A 19230-nucleotide genomic window follows, 5' to 3' on the forward strand; every position below is an offset into this window, starting at 1 on the left:
ATGATACCTACTGTAGCTCACCTCATCTCTACAGTAACCGCAGTCTTCTGCAAAACATACTGTTCAAACACTATCAGGGATGTACTGGTATCTCCTAGTTGTCCTCCCTGTAACCTACTGTATGCCTGCTAACTTCAATCCGTCTTCTTCTCCTGTGCTGCTCTATGTACTGTAAGGGTGTGCAGGTGTTCTGTCTGTAACATCCTTATCCACTTCCAGTGTAGCACATTCAGTTTCCATTGTGATGCTACAGTAGTTGTTTTCGCTTTCTCTTTAAAAAAGTCCCTTGCCTTGCTAGTTGTTTAGCATCTTCTCTCTAAAAAAGTCCCTTGCCTTGCTAGTTGTTTAGCATCTTCTCTCTAAAAAAGTCCCTTGCCTTGCTAGTTGTTTAGCATATTCTCTCTTAAAAAGTCTCTTGCCTTGCTAGTTGTTTAGCATCTTCTCTCTAAAAAGTCACTTACCTTGTGGTAGTAGGCTAATTAAAAAATAATTTGACCCATATTTCCCAATCACCTTAAGCTGCATAAATGCCATGTTTTCTCCTGCTCCTGTGGACGGATGTTAATTATGATGTATTATTTAAACAGCAGCAGCATCATTTCTGTTTTGGCCTGAGGGAGCCCTCAGTGTTGTTATAGAGAGAAGCTTTTAAAACTCAAACTGTCAGAAAAGGGGGTCATTCATACGAAGCAAAATCGTTTGGTGAGTATGAGAGTGTTTGATGCTGCACTGAAAATCAATGGGACCTTTTCAGAGTTTGTGTGTCAGTAAAATGAGCCAGGTACACACAAACCTATGCGAAGCAGCTCACATTAAAAGAGAGTGTTGGACACACGCTGACCCGTTCCATCAGTGTGACTGACCAGATGTCTCACCTTGAAACCCCCCCCCCCCCCCCTGAAACAGTCCTCTTGATCAGGATCTTGTCTCCAGCCCTGTGCTCTGATGCTCCCATCTCTCCTGACTCACAGTAACATTTCACACACCGCCGCCCCTTAAGAACATCACACCACTCAAGGTATTAACATTTCATCCCAGAGCATCAGAGTGCCAGTGTCTTCCAGACGCCAGACAACTCCCCAACGCCACAACACGTCCTTCTTTGCCACTAATGCATGACCCAGCCCCATTTACGCCAGCTGAGGCTCTTTCTTCACTCCAAACATGTCCATAACACACTGGCAAGAGTATCTCTTAACCCTGGCTGACACTCTAGTCTACATCAAGCAACTGCTATCTATTGAAAGACACACTTTGTTTATTGAAGTCTATGTGCTGCATGTTAGTGAAGGGACTGATTTAGGGAGAGGGAGGATTACATGCTGCCTGCTGGCTGTTTTCTTAGACTAATGACAAAGATAAGTAGTTCAGTAACTTCCGGAATTTGTCCCTCAAATGCCTCGTTCTAAATATTTCATGCCCTCCTAGACAGGGAACCAAGCTAATCAGGAGGGAGGAATCACTAGCTTAATTAAACAACTCTGCATCCCTGTGCACTTTGTCAGCAGAAGCCGTGGCGCTGGGTGAGAAGCCTTCGCACTCTCTCCCCAAAGCTAATTATTCCACTTCCTGATCAGATTCAGCACTTATTGAAATCAAGTGGAAGGACTGCGGGCTGAGTGACGATGCTGCATTTCCGCGTGCTGGAATCACGGGAGTCGAAGAACAGCTTCCCCCAACCTCAGCCCCACCCCCACCCCCACTCCTCGCTAATCAGAGCTTGCTACAGATGTTATTTTAAACTCCCATATGGTGCTCAAATAATGTTTGTCTTTTCATGGAGAGAAACTTAATTAGACTTTGCTGGGGTTCACTGCAGCTTATGACTCAAAGCGGTCTCCACTGTTACTGGACGCCTGGCAAGCACTGACCTTACATGATTGGACTACCCTTTCTTAGACTGAGTTTGATTGGCTGAATTGATCAACAGTCACACCCCCTTTGCAAGGCTGGTCTGGGAGGTAAAGTGCCCCGTATGGATCATTAGGTTTCCCTGACTTGTGTGGTTTCACAAAAGTGTTCAGTGGGGAATAAAGAATTCCTGGTCCACTGGCCTGTTTGCTTTAGTGTCCTCTTTCATGGTGAATTACAAAGGCCTGATGAAGACCACAAAGCTACTCCCTTGAAACAAACATACTGAAAACAACATAACTTGCGTTCCAACACTTCCAACACTTTACAACTTCCAACACATTTGTTTTAAGAGTGTAGCCTCACTTGTTGTTGCTATGAACATTATGAATTAAAAATGCACTACAGCATTACTCAGCACACTGATTTTTTTATGTAACCATTTGCTGTCTTTGTGTTTTTCAAAACTTTGTTATTATAGTAGAAAAGCGCTTTGGTGTCATGTTTAGCATTTGGTGGTAGAAATAGAGCAAATGATGCTGTGATTGTAGTGCACCATTTCCCCCCAGCTACTGCCAGCAGGGTTATTGTTTTCAGTGGTCACACAGACTCTCCCTCTCGATGGCTGCTAAACACCATTGTGAGAGTGTTGTTAATCACTTCTGTGCTTATTGTGCAGACAACACTGGCTCCGTTGTGAAGAGAAGTAGTTTGTAATAATGTGTTGCTCTTCACATAAATCTGCACTACAGTTAGGCTTTCCTTAGAGACATAATTACTGATTCAGAGGGATGGAGAAGGAGGCATGGATTGGATCATTAGCAGGGAGTCTGGCTTGATCTGCACACAGAAATGGCTCTGTCTTGAGATTATTCTCTTTTTTTCTCTCTTTCCCTTGTGTAGTGTAAGTGCAATACATTATCAAAATGAGGCTCAGAAACTTCCCAAGCTTAACTTTGTGTGTTGCTCGCTTGGCCATGAAGAGGTTGGAAGCTTATGGGTGGAAAATTGCATTAAATGGAAATCAGGTAAGAGTGAGGGTAGAGCGGGAGAAGGCCCCCTCAGTGCAAGACACGGGGAGAGCCGGGGGAACCCAGGTGCCCTCACAAGGGGGGGGTGGGAGGGCTGATTGAAAATGACAGCGGCCGACAGGTTTGGAAGACACTGAGACGAAGCGTACTCAGAATTCACCAGACTAGAAAACAACTTCACTCTGAGCCAGACGCAATCCTATCTCTGACCCTCCGTGCTCGCTCTGGCGAGCGTGCCCAGACTCCCGAGGAAGGCAGCCTCTTTAATTCAGCTCCTCTCCTCTAAAGGGATTATTTCCCTCTCGTGGAGCACCAGACGTCTGTTCCCACTGCATGTTTTGCATTAAGTCTATGCATATTTATTTATGTGTACATTTATTTATTAAGAGATGTAATTTATCATTTCGAGACTCTGCTCTGAATATCAAACATTATCTGCTTGTAGATTCCTTTATTTGCCTGCCATACTGAGGTTTACAGGCGAGCTTCAGAAGTGGCATTAGCTTGGCAAGTCTGTTAGGTATAGCAGCTGTTGCCACAAGTCCCCTGTAGAAGCTGTGCGTAGTCACAATAGTCACATATGGTCTAGGGATAATCCAAGTTTATGTGGGAGAGAGCCAAGTGATGTTTGATATGATAAATACCATAGAGAGCAAGAGAAGGTTTATACCAACTAATCAACTGAAGTCTTCATCTATTTTTCATAGTACGAGGCAGAATCTGTTGCCAGGATTGTGAAACAAGAGTACAAATGGACACATTCCACAGCGCATCAATAAATCAGACCTGTGAAGAAACTGCACACTATGAAGATATGCCTTTTGTAGGGCAATATGTGAATACATTGCACCCCTGAATTGCAGTGTTCTTTCTTCCATAAACTGGATAGATTGTATCTGTTGGCATATTTGCCATTTTTACAAGGTAGTGTTATGCAAATCATATTGTAGGTTTTTTTTTTATTATTCATATGCTTAAAAGGTACAAACTGTGGACTGTGATTACCTTTTCAAGAGAGTGGCTCTCTTTGAATATAACTTACTTTATTTGTTGTTGCCTAAGTAAAAACAGCTTTTGTAAATGTATGGTTACTTCCCCATATGCATTTTTCCATATGGTCTTATCTGTCTTGCTTCTAGCCTCAGTGTTTTTGTTGCATACAAAATCAACCTAAGCTTGCTCAGATGACGTGATAGACGAGGCACTGTTGCACAGAACTAACTTACAATGCAGTTTGCCATAGGTAGCATTAATTAACATCCGGATCTCCTTATGGGCAAAGATGGCAGCTTTGGTTCCTTTTTGTAGGCAAACTTTAGAGGTCTGTAGTTGCTCTACAACAAGTCCAGACCGAATTTCCCGACCTCAAATTCGGCTGGCATCCAGGCTACTCTCTCACTTTCTCCTTCCCATACTCTCTCTCTGTATGTCTTTCTGTCCGTCTGACTCTCTCACCCCCTTTTTTTCTTCATTTCTCTCTCTCTCTCTCTCTCTCTCTCTCATCAGCAGCTCATCTGCAAGCCCTGTTGTTGCACGGCTAAATCACCGGTTTAACCGGCTCTGGCGGTTAAATCCAATGTGAACTTTCCCTAAAGGAATCAGTCAGCCCCGCGCTCCTGGAACGCCACGCTCCAGCCTCAATCATCTCAGTGGCAGCAGCGGCGGATTCCTCGGATTGTGGAGGGAAAAGAATAATGAAATATTTGGGAAAACAATCTTCCTGAAATAGAGTGGGGAGGGAGCCCACATGCGTGAGATGATGAGAAGGGTGTTTGGGTGGGCTAGATGGATTCCCATCTGTGGTATTTTCAGATGGCTTCTGAGAGATGCCTTGGTGTTGTAGAAGGGCCTTTGTTTCTATTTGTTGTGTTTGTTTGGTTGTTTTTTTCCATTTGAGCTGCTTTGCTACTGACAGATCAGTATTTTCCTGTTTGTGTGCATGTGTGTGTTTCATGGAGACAGACAGAGAGGAGGGGATGAGAAATAGAGAGTGCAAATAACAGAAAGCATCTGCTTGTCTCCGTGCTCAGTAAAACCTGTGACCCAGCATGGCCTGTGGTGGCCTCCTGGCCAACACACCTCGCCTGGCTGCCCTGCGCATGCTGAAATGGAGTGGCAGGTGCGGACGTGCTTTGCTGTCCTGTACTCGGTTTGCTACAGTGACCCGTTTGACCTGTGGCCCTGTTAAAAGGTCACCACTATGAGATAATGAAAAGGCAGTCAGTCAGCCTCGTGGCATTTGTTCAGCCTCAGTGTGCTCAGGCCCCCTCAGCCCACATCAACGGCATCGCGTGATGCAGCGCTGAGCTTTCCCTTGGCTGCAAGCGCCAGCCTGCCGGTGATTTCCAGAGTGCCTTTGGAAAGTGAATAAAAGTGTGACTAATGAGCTTGTTTGATTTGTTTACAGTGCACACGTCGGGGATGCTTTTAAAGGTAGCCTGGCGCCGCAGCACTTTGGTACACACACACACACACACACACACACACACACACACACACACACACACACACCCTGTAAAGACTGCAGCGGCTGATGAAATATGAATCACTAGAGGAGATACTGGTGCTGTAGTTACAACACAGGAGGAGTTTTGCCTTCAACTATTTATGAAACCGCATCCCAAAACACCAGTAGGGTCCGTTCTAATGCATCCAGCCTGAATGTCACACTGACATCGCTTTTAGCGCTTTAGAGAGTTGATCTTGAGAATTTTTTGGAGAGCCATTTGACAATGTTAACCCAGGACCGAAGGGTTTCATTGGATGGCATGTCTGAGTGGCAGTGGGTAGATCTGCTTCCTGGTGGAGTGGTTTCTGGAGTGCTGCTTCAGTAGTGGGATAGTGGAGGGATGGGGAGGTTATAACGCATTCTCGTCAGATGATCGCTCCTGCTACTACTGCTACTGCTACTATGCATGGTGCTAAACAGAGGGAGCAGGAGAGATCATCCCTTGATCCATATTTTGTTTGCGTGTAAAAAAGCTCTGTATGTGTATGTGAGTGCTATTATATTTTGTTTCTCTTGTATGTTGTTGTTCTAGCTTTCTTGTTGCTCAATCTATGCAATTGCCACTCATTTGAGTGCAGTCCGTAAGTTGATCAGTGCATGTTGAGTCAGACAGTCGCAGACAGCCTAATCTCCCATTTCTCCTCGTCCCCCCCCCACACACCATCCATCTCCCCCCTCATTGCATTAAGTGGAGCTCGAGCCCCGTTAGCCGAGCAGGTTAATGTGCTCCTGCTGCCGGTGTCTTAGGAGCGGTGATTAAGTTTATCATCTGTGTCGTATGCACTCTCCCTCTGCGGACACACTGCACTGTGCCGCACGGCGACACCAGAGACGGAGACGGGCGTCCGCCCGCGTGTGGAGGCGTGCGCCTTGTTTCAGAGTTAATAAGGTGTGTTTATGACTGCCTGTGACAGGCGCCAGCAGGGCCCTATTGTGAGGGGAATTAGAATAATATATCTTGCTCCCTCATTGGTGGAAAATGACTGCTTCTGTTCCCAATGAGAGGCACACATTAAGTTTTACAATGGCAATGTTAGCATTCCACACGGCTGGCAGGCAGGCAGGCAGATTCGGTGGCCAGCGTGGACGCCAGGCACTTTAACAAGACAGGAGGTCTAAAGGGGTGTCCTCTTATCTTCCAGAGTCTTCCTGCGGGCCATCAATCAATATGCCACCGTGCTGAACAAGAAGTTCCTGGACCAGACCAACTTCGAGCTTCAGGTAAGCGTCCTCAGTCCTGGAGCCCCCGGAGCCTCTTAGCATGCCACAACACACACTCCTCAGATGAGCACCAGCACAAGCAGCAGCGGTAGGGGCATCCTGGGTGACCTTTAGAGCTCGCGCCCACCTGTGTGCCTGGCTGTTGGCCATTTAGCTGCCTTTATAGTGTGTCCTTTAGCCTCCTGTGGGACAGCTGTTGTCAGTGCATTTCTACTGCCAGGATTTCCCTGGTGGTTGCGAGCAGCACTAAGTATTCAGGGTCTATCCCTGCTACTGCTGCTTGAGGAGAGTGTGTGTGTGTGTGTGTGTGTGTGTGTTGGCCAGTAGAAGATGGCTTTAAAAGGGACAGAAAGGGGACAGGTGCGATGGAGCTAAGTTCGTATGGTAGGTAGCACTGCTGAACAGATCCTCTTTCTGTCTCTTTGACTGGCACACACACACACAGAAAAGCACAAGCACAGTGTGTTCCAGCATCCTACACACAGGGGATCGGAGAAAGTAAGCAAAAATGTTGACAGGAAGATTTAACTGACTGTTTGATCACTAGTATTTTTAAATATCAACCAAGAGATTAAAATGCTGTTTTAGAATGTTTGATCCACAAACTGAATTTGCATAGGTCCATCAGTCTTGGTGCGTGTGTGTGTGTGTGTGTGTGTGTGTGTGTGTGTGTGTGTGTGGGGGGGGGGGGGAAGCTTTTAAAAGCTGCTGGGAACACAATTACTCTCACTTGCTCAGCCCAGTGGAAATCGCAGCTTGCAGGGCCTTAAAGGCCTGCGTTCATTAAAGACAGATTTGTGTCCCATTACCATGAAATAGATCCTTCCCTCCTCTCCTACCTCACTATCCCCCCTTCTTCCCCATCCCTCTCCTCCACCCATCCCTCTCATGAGAGCTGGCCCCCCACAACCCAATCTCCCCCCCCACCCCTCTTAGGCCGGACATCACAGGACCAGTGCCTTCAAACACTCTCTCCCTGGAGTGGCATATTGCTTTTTTCATGCTCAAAAGACAGGAATACACAAAGACTATGGCACTGACAGATGCGCAAGTGTTTCACTGTGGATAATGAACATGTCAGTGTAATATAGCAATCGTTCCTTTATGACCTGTGAACTGAGAACTTGGCGTCACGGCCTATTGCTGTTTCATTTCACGGCCCATTAATATGGAGGCGAGGATTGACACCTCTCTGTGTTTTGGTGAGGTCTGCCAGTGGAGTCGGTGTTGGGGCAACAAGCAGACTGACTGAATCAGAGCATCAGCACTGGGAACCCAGAGTGACTCCACAGGACTCCTCTCCCACCAGACACACACACACACACACACACACACACACACTCTCTCTCTCTCTCTCTATCTCTATCTCTATCTCTATCTCTATCTCTATCTCTCTCTATCTCTCTCTCTCTCTCTCTCTCTCTCTCTCTCTCTCTCTCTCTCTCTCTCTCTCTCTCTCTCTCTCACACTCACACTCACACACACACAGACTAAAATCCATTCTAGCTGTAGTGTACACATGCAGTGTTAGCAGGATGGAGTAGCTGTATAAATATGTGGTGTATGTCCAGCACAGCATGTCGTCCAGGAGAATAGTGTATTAGTCCACTCAGTCCACTTAATGGTCTAACACCACTTTATTTGCCCCTTGTGTGGTGCAAGTTCACTCACACTCAACACAGTATTGAAGTCTCTCGCTGGAAAGATCTGTGACACAAATATGTCTTTTCAGTCACAGTAGCCACAGTGTAGTAATTGACCAGGCCTTGGGAGCGCTGCAGGGCCTCTCCATCACCTCCACTGGTTCTTGCTACAGTCTGCATGGTCACCAGTTGCTGCTGGACCCAAGCACACTTAATCTCCCTTCACTGCTCTCTCATTCCCAGTCACTTATAACATGGTATCCATCCACAGTACAGGTAGCAGTGGCGCGTGCATGGTAGAAGTGTTGCGTAGTCTGTCTCCATGTTGAAAGTGTCCCTCTGCATATGTGTGTGTCTCCGTGGGCCGTGTGTCCCCAGCTCAGTGGCTCTGCGCTCTGTGTGTGTCTCCCCCGCAGCTCTGGAACAACTACTTCCACCTGGCCGTGGCCTTCCTCACGCAGGACTCCCTCCAGCTGGAGAACTTCTCCAGCGACAAGCGCAACAAGATCTACCACAAGTGAGTCCGCCGGATGGGTCTGCGCAGGAGACCGCTGCTAAGCTCCTTCTCTTTTAGTTTCATTCATTTCTTACTGCCTTCTGACTAACCAGTGATGTGATGCACTTTTGTGCGACCCGCCTACACGCACACGGTAACACTTTCTATGAAGGTTGTATTTACGCCCACTGAATGCATGCATAATGTTTTATAAGGTATCTATAAAGCATTGTAATGCTCATTATTACCATCTATATGTATTCACAAGTTGTCATAACCAACTTTATGATGCATAATGACTACTTGTCAGTTTTATGATCCATCATAACTACTTTGCTTTGCTAAATGCGTATAGTGATGCATAAAGAATCACACACACACACACACACACACACACACACACACACACAAATGCACAAGAACAAACATCTACACACACACACACACACACACACACACACACACAAAGGCACAAACCTATACACTGTGAAATGCCTATATGGCCTACTTTCACTTTCTTCTCTGTTGTAGCTCTGGAGCCAGTTCTCTTGTGGTTTGGAGGGGCTGATTTAATGCACAATTCCTTGTGAATATCTTGTCAGGGGGAAAAAAAAAGTTTCTGACTGAGTTTGTGCTGAATCCACCCGTGACATCAAGTGACTGCTCAAGACATCGTTGATTCAAACTGCAGCAAGAAAAACTTTTTTTTGGAAGTTTCCAGCTGTAATTTGGTCTGTGAGAATTCTGCGTGGCACTCCTGGGCATGAAGGCAGGAGAAAGAGTGGGGGAAATCAGAGCTAGGCTCCAGCCCTGACATTTCTTCAGGCAGCTTTTGTCTCTGCCAGTAGATTGTCTTCCCCTGCTATTGTCTCCAGTCACAAAGAGCTGCTGATAGCTTCAGGCCTCAGAGACCTCTCCTCAGCCGGCAAAGAGTAGCCAGCCGGCTCCAGGCTGACGTCACCCAGCACCCAAGACAAACAAGCCCCCAAACACCCCCCACCATCACACACACACACACACACACACACACACACACACACACACACACACACACACACACATACACACACCCGCACGCCCCACATCCGAGCAGCCAGATCTCAGCTCGTCTGTAATCTGCCCAATCAGATCGTAGCCAAGTGCAAAGCACATGGAACAAGAATGAGCCTGCTCCTATTTCCCCAGAGGAGACAAAAACAGAGTGTGCCCATCTCACTCTCCTCCCTCTCCCTCCATCTCTCTCCTTCCTCCCCCTCTCTCTCCTCCCTCTCTCCATCTTTCTTTCTCCTCCCTTCATCTCTCTCCTCCCTCCTCCCTCTCCCTCCATCTCTGTCCTTCCTCCCTCCTCCATCTCTCTCCTCCCTTTTTCTCTCCTCCCTCTCCCTCTCCCTCCATCTCTCTCCTTCCTCCCTCTCCCTTTCCCTCCATCCCATTCCTTCCTCCCTCTCTCTCCTCCCTCCTCCCTCCATCTCTGTTCCTCACTCTCTCTGCTCCCTGCTCTTATCCCAACTTCTCTACTACAGTTCAATTCCTTCATTCAGATATCAAATAAATAATACACTACTGTAAGTATGGTGTATGTTAGTGTGTACAAGCAAGATAAATATGTGTTGAGGTAAATGTATGTGATGTAACCTTAGCTTGCCTGTTTGTTTGGGCTCTAAGGAGACTCATACATCACATCACCGAACTGGAAATAAGAAATGTATTTCACATAGTCACGATGCCCCATATAAAGGTGCTCTAAGCGATGCCACACATTTTTTAGGCTAAAACATTTTATGTCACTTACTGCAAACATCACCTAACCAACCGCTAGCTGTCTGTGTCCTGGATACTCTGTAAAAAAACGCGATCTCTGTGGACAGCCCAGGCTCCAAAAACAGCAACAAAAACAACCTGGGCAATCCTAGCCCATAAAAACATAACAAACTGTTCCAGCAAATCACAGACGAGATGCGCGTTTAGGAGAGTTTCAATTGCACAGGAGCACCACGGGAGGGAGGGGGAGGAAGTAGCGAGCTAGCTCTCTGTTTTGTTTGAAAGTCAACAGAAGTGACGTTCCCCAGCATCGCTTAGAGCACCTTTAAGAGTGTAGATCTTTCCACCTGCCCTAACCTCCTCTACTGTCCTTCATTGTTTGCTAAATCAACAGTAATGGTTGGCCCCCACTTCCAGCCATTTTCACAATTTGCCAAACAGGTCTCGATCAGGCCTCTGCCTCCCACCCCTCTGCTCACTGTGCCCATTTCCTCTGCCTGTCTCCATTTTACACTTCCCTTTGAAATCCCAACCTGTCATTAAAACACAGAGGGCTGTGGGTGTGTGGGTGGGTTTGGGGGCTATTTTAGTGTGGAAGCAAGTCTCCTCTTCCTTTTGTCTGTGTCCAGCTCTTCTCCTGTCCCGTGCGTAGCGTCTCTATTGTTCCATTTCCCTCCGGCTCCGTCTCTGTCTTATTTGCACTATCTCTCCACCCCCACCCCTCTCGCCCAGCCCACCCCCACCCCTCTCGCCCAGCCCACCCCCCCCTACGCACATGCCCTCCACTATTTGTGTCAGAGCACAAGTCCCCATCTCATCCCCACCCTCCGTCTTATCTTCACCTGACAGACAGCAGGTGTAGTGGGCGTACGTGAGCGGGTTGTGTAGCCTCTCATTTGAGCGCCGCGGCGCTCCGCAGATAATGCGGCCCGACTATCTGATTGACTGCGTCACATTTGTATTTAGCGTGTGTGGGAGCTGGTGAGGCTGGCTCTAGGACAGGTTTCTCTTCCTCCTCCACCTCCTCCTCCTCCTCCCTGCTCCCTGTCTCCGCTAGTGTTCTCGGTGACTAGACAGACGGCAAGGAGAGAATGTCCTCAAACAGCAGTGTCTGTTGTGGCGCGGTGTACTTGTCGGCTTTCGTGAGCCAGCTCCAGACAACAGTGGTGTGTGAGCAAACAGCCGCAGGCAACCTGATGTGATGGTTTTTGGTGTCTCAGTATGGCTGGGACTGTGTGTGTGTGTTTGTGTGTTTGGGAGGGGGGGTGTGACATCCCTCTGAGGACCAGGCTGCTCCCTCTGCTCTCTCTCTCTGAAGCTGCCTGTCCCACTGTTAGGTGGCAGATGTGTGGACTAACTAGCAGAAGTCAGAGGCACATTGCATTTAGCCCTCCTCCTCAGTGCATCTCTCTCTCCCTCCCTCCCTCTCTCTCTCTCCATATCCCCCCACCACTCTGTTTCATCTGTCTGTGTTGTCTATGCCATCGTGATGGGAAGAGGCGGTCCTGCCACCTCAGTGCACCACGTTTGACTTCCTCTCAGGTTACGTAGCGCCGGGTGAGTCTGGTCTGTTACTCCTCTGTGGCTTGGTGGCGATGGCGACACACCGCAAATTAAGTTTCAAATACACCGAGAGGAAATGACAAGAGACAGGGAGAGACAGGCGACTGTGTGCTCACCGGTGTGTGTGTGTGTGTTTGTTTGTGTGAGTGAAAGTGTTTTTGTGTGTGTTTGAGAAAGCTCTCTGGAACTGGATATCCCCTAAAGTAATTATTTGTTAATGGTATCTGCTCCTGTCATGTCTGGTCCAGGACTGCCAGTGACTCACTGGATGTGTGAGTTGTGCCAATAGCAAATAGCTTTCACATACAGATTTCACAACACCGCCCGTACAAGAGCCTTGTATAAACACAAGGACACATGTGAGACCCATAACACACATTTACAGTCAATAACTGACAGGCCTGACATGTTAATGTAATTTACACACACACACACACACACACACACACACACACACACACACACACACACACACACACACACACACACACACACACACACACACAGGCCCACATACACATATGCAGAGCAATAGATACTAGATAATAGATATTAGTTTGAGTGTAAAATGACTTTGGCTCCTTCACCTTTGAGCAGGTATTGGCTCTTTGTTAAGGGCCCTCTAATTTTCCAATGCTTGTCATCATAAATTACCGCTCTTTTGAGACCTATTGGCAGGCTGATCGATATGGCATATGAACTCGCGGGGCGCCTGCGGGCAGGGAGAAATGTCAGTGCGGCGTTGATGGCCGCTGCGGCCGGATATTAATGAGTGGCATTAGGGAGGACGTTCAATTCCCCAAACGGCCACTCGCCAGTCCGCTCACGCCTGCATCCTCAATCCTCCGACACGGCGCCCGCTCGCGGGCAGCCTCCCTCCGATGCGGCTCGCCTGGCCTCACGCCGCCGTAAGGGCAGCCTGTGTGCTGCCAAGGCCACTCCACTCCACTCCACGCCACGCACACCTCCAGCTAACGCGTCGCCTCCGCACCGCTAGCATTTGTCCCCCACAAACCTTGACATGTGCTCTGCTCTCCACAGCGCTAGAATCAATGCCAGCTAACGTGAATAAGAAGTAGCCATATTTCTCTTCTGGCTGACTCTCTGTCTTGTGCTCCCTCGTTTACCCACCCCCTCTCTCTCTCTCTCTCTTCTCTCTCTCTCTCTCTCTCTCTCTCTCTCTCTCTCTCTCTCTCTCTCTCTCTCTCTCTCTCTCTCTCTCTCTCTCTCTGTGTCTTGCTGTCCGTCATGTGACAGGTGGCGTGGGCTGGCTGCTGCCCACTCTCTCTCTCTGTGCCTCTCTCTTTCTCTCTCTCTCTTTCTCTCTGTGTGCTTGGTAATGGAGAGATTACTCTGTGCCTTGGGCTTTTGGGAACTCATAAACTAATCCTCCCCAAACCAGATCCGCCACCTGAATGACGGTTAGCCCTCCCTCTCTCTCTCTCTCTCCCTCTCGTCCTCCACACCTCCTTCCCACCCCACCCCCCCCTTTCCTCCTCCGCAAATGTTCTTTTATTCCCCCTCATAATCCCTTCACTGCCATTGTGACTTTTTTCAGGGTTAAGTAGCCAGAGCCCATTATGTGAACGGGTTGGTTATTTTGCAGCAAATGCCATACTGCTTTTTTGTTTGGAGGCACTTTAATGGACTCGCTCTTTTGTATTTGCTTTTCGCTGGATATTTTATGATTCACTATCTCTCTTTTTTGTCTTCTCTCCCTCCCTTCTCTCCCTCTTTCTGTCTCTCCCCCTCTCTCTTCCACCTCTCTCAGGTATCAGGACATGAGGAGGCAGATTGGCTTTGAGATCAGAGATATGTGGTATAACTTGGGTGAGTGTCAGCCATTCTTGAGTATCTGCGTATCTGTGATGTTTCTGCTCTTAAGTACCTTCCTTGTTTCTGCGTTATCCTTTTTTATACTTCAGTTCTTTTTTTTTACCTGCCTTCACAGATGGGTAATGAAAATTGGTGCCTTGTCGCAAAACCCCTCTCTCTTGCTCAGCAGACACTTTTTTTTTTTTTTTCCGAGTCAGCTGTGATCTCACACGTTTTTTCTCCTTCGTGACAATTAGAACTGAACGGCTAAATATAGGTTGCAGCACTGGTGTTAATTAGTGTTATGGTGGGCGTCGAGCAGCAGCGCCGTCACAAAGCAGGAGAGAGCAGAGCGCCTGGCTGCCTGTCACGCACATCCCCAGCAGCAAACACAAGCGGCAGAGAGGGAAAAGTGTGTTTTCCTCCCCTCTTCACCTAGAACAAGCCTCTCCCAATTAAGATTGTTTTTTTCTGTAATTGGGCTGGTTTAAACAGTACTCTCCAAAACGCCATACTGTAGGTCTCACTGTACCTGAGTTGATGTAGGAGGAAGGACAAAGCACTGCCCCATGAATGTCCAAAATCAACTCCTCAGCCCCTACACATACTGTAGTGTGTTTGTATTTGTATCACCTCTGGTCACCTGAAGGACTCCTCGCTTGAGCTGATTGACCTCTCTGGCTTGGTCCCTGCAGGTCCACACAAGATCAAGTTCATCCCGGAGATGGTGGGGCCCATTCTGGAGATGACACTGGTGCCCGAGATCGAGCTGCGCAAGGCCACCATCCCCATCTTCTTTGATATGATGCAGTGCGAGTTCCACTTCACACGCAGCTTCCAGATGGTAGGCCTCGCCTCACACACACACACACACACACACACACACACACACACATACAGACATACATATACACACACACACACATTCACTATTTATATCTATCTCTCTCATCATATACATTCACATCACATCAAATGATACACACATCATGCACACAAGTGTCTCCTACTACTTTATTGCATAACACATATTATTAATATCATTTGCAAGACATTGAACATCTTGAAATGAAAATGATTGAACAGAAACATGGAGGTGAGAATCTAACACATCCATTCTGTCCATCACCTCTAATGTATGCTTATAGCCTCTTGTGAAAACACTGTTTCAAAGGATCATACCAAAATAACTCTCATGTGAACTCTCTCTCATGTGTGCACTGAGGTGTGAGAGAGAGAGAGAGAGAGAGGGAGAGAGAGAGAACCGGGTCGGAGGAGAAGGAAGGAAATTGGCATGAGAGGCATAAGAGAGAATGGGCCAGAATGGGTGTAGTGTACGCAAGCAACTGGCGTTTGCACTTTTAGCTTCCCAGCGCTTTGACGCATGTGGTGTAGAGGGACTGTAAGCACAGGCTTTCGAGGGAAGTTAACCTTGTCTTGAATTTCTGACAAAGCTATTTTGCCGCCACCTCGGCCCTGTGGTCGTTCCCTCTGGCGGTGGAGCTGCGGCTGGAGCAGGAGGGGGGCTACGGGGGTACGGAGGGGGGGTTTGTGGCCAAGCTGCTGAGCGCAGCACTTCTCACTGTAAGTGATGCTGCAGGACACCATGTGCAATCAGGTGCCTGGCCTGTGGCTCTCCCTCAAACCTCTTGCCAGCTCTCTCCACCTCCATCTCCTTCTCTCTCCCTCTTTCTCTCTCCCTCTCCTTCACTCTCTCTCTCTCTGGTGGTAGGGTACTTTGTTAAAGTGGTAGTGAGACACAGAGCTGGGCTAATGCAGTGCAGTCGTCTGTCAGGCACAAGCTCATTGAGAGTGAAGGCAACCCTCTTATTCCCCACAGTGAAATGTGATCAATTCCACTTTGGCTTTGACCCCCTTTTTACTGGGCAGGCCTTCTCTCTGTGTTCCCTCTCTTCATGTCCCTCTCTCCCTCCCTCTTTCTATGCTACTGTCTTTGACATCCTTTCTTCTTTACTCCTTTCTTTTATTGTGTACTCTCTCTCTCTCTCTCTCTCTCTCTCTCTCTCTCTCTCTCTCTCTCTCTCTCTCTCTCTCTCTCTCTCTCCACTCTTCCCTGTGCTGTATAAATCAATGGCTTTGTCTGTGTAGACTGTAACTGTAGCTCACATCAACCAAAGCTCGCAAATTGGGTTGTTTCAGCACAATAAACTGTATTTTTATGCAGCTGCCATATACAAACATAGACAATATTAGGCCCATGCATCACTGTCTGGGGATGTGGGCTCTAACCCCATAACTGTTGCTGCCACGGCCAAGAGGAAAATGGGAGAAGGTGGGAAAGTATGGGAGAGGGAGAGAGAGGGGGGGGAAAGGAGGACAGGGGAAGGAGGGAGGAAAGGGAGAGAGGGGGGGGAGGAAAGGGGGAGAGAGAGAGAGAGATGTATATTGTACCTTCCTCTCTCCATCCATGGCCAAATCCATCCGGATGGAAAAGGAGGTTGAGTGTGCTGATGAACAGATTAATACAATCTGAAAAGCACTGGGGCTGAAAAAGTGTGATTAAGAGTGGAAAGAGAGATGCCGGGTCAGATCCCCTTACCAGAGTGAGCGAGAGAAAGAGAGTAAGGGAGAGAGAGGGAGCCACTGCTAATGAAATGAAAAAATCTCCCTCACTGATTATTTATGCCTGCTCTGTCTAATTCCAGTTTGAGAATGAGATCATCACCAAGCTGGACCACGAGGTGGAGGGCGGCCGCGGAGACGAGCAGTACAAAGTCCTCTTTCAGAAAATGTGAGAGCTGATTACCCGCCACTGCCGCATTCACAAGCCCCAATCCTGCCATAGCGCTAATAACGCCACACACTCCACACAATCAGAGGCCGCTAATGATGTGGAGAGGGCCTTTCACACGCCACTCACTCGCTCGCCCTCGTCCACCACGTTACTCAGAGGCTCAGCGCCACAATGCCTCCATCTCCCCTCGGCCTTTTCTAACGGAAGCCACTGACGGCTAATGTGCGCCAGTCATTATTGTGCTGATGTTAGCTCTGGAGTTCAACCACAGATTAGCTGTGAGCAGTGTTTCCTTTTTACATCTGGCATCAACTATAGAAAATTACATTATGATGGTGGTAGCGTTGGTGGCGAAAATCTGATTTTTGTGAGCGTATTTTTTAATTATTATTAGTTATAAATTTCGCCATATTATATAGATCTGTAGTGCATCTAATGATGGAGAATAGAGGTCTGACTGTGTTGTGGTGTTTTGTGTTGTGTTGTCTTATGCTGATGTTGTGTTGGTCAGTTTACTGGAGCACTGCAGGAAGCACAAATACCTGGCCAAGACAGGTGAGAACTTTGTGACTCTGGTGGTGCGTCTGCTGGAGCGGCTGCTGGACTACCGGACCATCATGCATGACGAGAACAAGGAAAACCGCATGAGCTGCACCGTCAACGTCCTGGTGAGGAAGGAATGACTCAGGCACACAGCATTGATAGAGCAGCACAATAGCCTCCACAGAAAGAGCTACACGAGGCCACTGTGTGCGTAAGCGTATGCATGCACAGGGGAGAGCCTTAATGTATTATGTATACGCTGTAGCACACCACAGCGTACACACATATTCTCACTAATGGTGAATGCACAGAGGTACACAACTCTCCTCCAGGGCCACTTGAAATGCATTCACTTCCTGGAGAACAAAACCATCCACAAACACAAAAAAACACACCACAACTCCCAGGCCCAGTCTTTAAAAAGCCCACCTGTAAAAACTGAGTCATTTGAAAATGCTATAAAATAATTAGTCCAAATGAAAGCTGAATTACCCAGGGCTCAATCCATCCGTAATATTGGGCCTCTGTGCCTGAGCTGTGAGGCAAACCACCCCAGCAATAAAGCCCAGCGCAATAACAGCACGCCCAAGCACGCCTCGCACAAAATTGATTCCAGGTTGATCCCGATAAGGGACTCCGAATAGCATTTTACACGCCGTCAGACAAAGGGAGACTGGAGTCGACAGCTCCTCTCCGCCGCATTTATTAACCTGTGATCACACAGGGAGTTTATCTCAGAAGGGCCCGGCGCACACACTGACATTTCAGCAGGGTAGCTATGAAATGTCAATACCTTTTAAACAGGCCAATACGGAGTTGTGAAGCCACCAGTGCCCCTGTCCAGCCCCACCTCAACACTTTTCATGAGCCCCAAGTAAGCTTTTATGAAGAGCACATAACCACAGGTTGATTGGCACCGAATACCTGTTTATTTTCTTTGTTTCAAACTGGGACTGAGAGGTCTGGTCGAAAGGTCATATCGCAATATTTTTAATCACAAAATTGTAATCACAACCCATGCTCTGAACTGCAATTTACAGTTTGTCCCCAATGTTGATATGCACTGTAAAGTATAGCCACTGCCAGACTCTAGCCGATGGCTTTCTCCATTTCCACAGCTAAAACCTTTAAAAGTTTAGCTTTTTAAGTATATTCAACAAAGTCAAAGTCAGCAGTGTACAATAAATAGCATAACCGTAAATGGCATAACATTTTAAAATATTCTCTCAAATGTCAACCACCAGTACCTTTTATCTTTCCTCGCATCTTGTTACCCAAGTTGAATCGTTTCAATTTACTTCAGGCTGAAAAGGAAAGAGAATTTGAAATGTGTTTAGTCAGCATAACCTTTTGTTATGCTACATCATTTCACTGGTTTGGTGATGTGGCAAGAATCCATATTATTCCTCCTCAAAGTTATATGAATTTTGGAAGCATGAGTAGGTTTGTGTAAAATGACACAAATGTGTAGGATTCACCTGAAGGAGATTGAAAATTGTGAATAGAGCACAACATATCACATGGCTCACCTCATTTCTAACTCTGATGGGTCATGCTAATATCACAGCAGCCCATGGTATGTAGAATTTTACCACACACCTGATGATAATTTATCACCTGTGATCCATCACTGCCATGGTTCAACATTTAGCATGTACGTTCAGCTCACGTTTGTGTTCTATTCATGTATGCCTACTCACCGTCAGATCTACTATAAACATAGCACCATACTGAGCCATTTGCAGCACATTTTCACACAAATCCTCCAGGAAGCAGGAAGTGCTAAACTAAACAAAGAATTTCAAGCTTCAGTGCACTGCTCTCAGACGTGAGATAGAAATGCTATTGCACCTGTGATTCTATCTTAGTCCTTGCATTTCCAAATAGTCTGGAAATGGCACCCTCTACTTGGGTATAATTTACAGATGTGGAGTATCCTGTCAATTGAGGACATTGTTGCTGAAACCCCCACCACCACTGTCTCTTATACCAGTGTCTAAATGGCAGCTGTATAATGTCATGTTAGAATTTGCATTGAGTTC

At 47.3% G+C, this 19230-nt stretch overlaps 1 protein-coding gene across 1 annotated transcript in view; it reads left to right on the plus strand.

The window, feature by feature from the left end:
• Window positions 1-19230, plus strand: part of dock1 (dedicator of cytokinesis 1) — a 216565-nt gene that overhangs the window by 158515 nt on the left and 38820 nt on the right. Inside the window, 6 exon segments of the mRNA XM_042082672.1 lie at window positions 6534-6612; window positions 8672-8772; window positions 13847-13905; window positions 14586-14734; window positions 16557-16642; window positions 17157-17313. Of these exon segments, the coding sequence (XP_041938606.1) occupies window positions 6534-6612; window positions 8672-8772; window positions 13847-13905; window positions 14586-14734; window positions 16557-16642; window positions 17157-17313 (631 nt within the window).

The sequence above is a fragment of the Alosa sapidissima genome, chromosome 24 (assembly GCF_018492685.1).
Source record: "Alosa sapidissima isolate fAloSap1 chromosome 24, fAloSap1.pri, whole genome shotgun sequence".
Taxonomy (NCBI): domain Eukaryota; kingdom Metazoa; phylum Chordata; class Actinopteri; order Clupeiformes; family Clupeidae; genus Alosa; species Alosa sapidissima.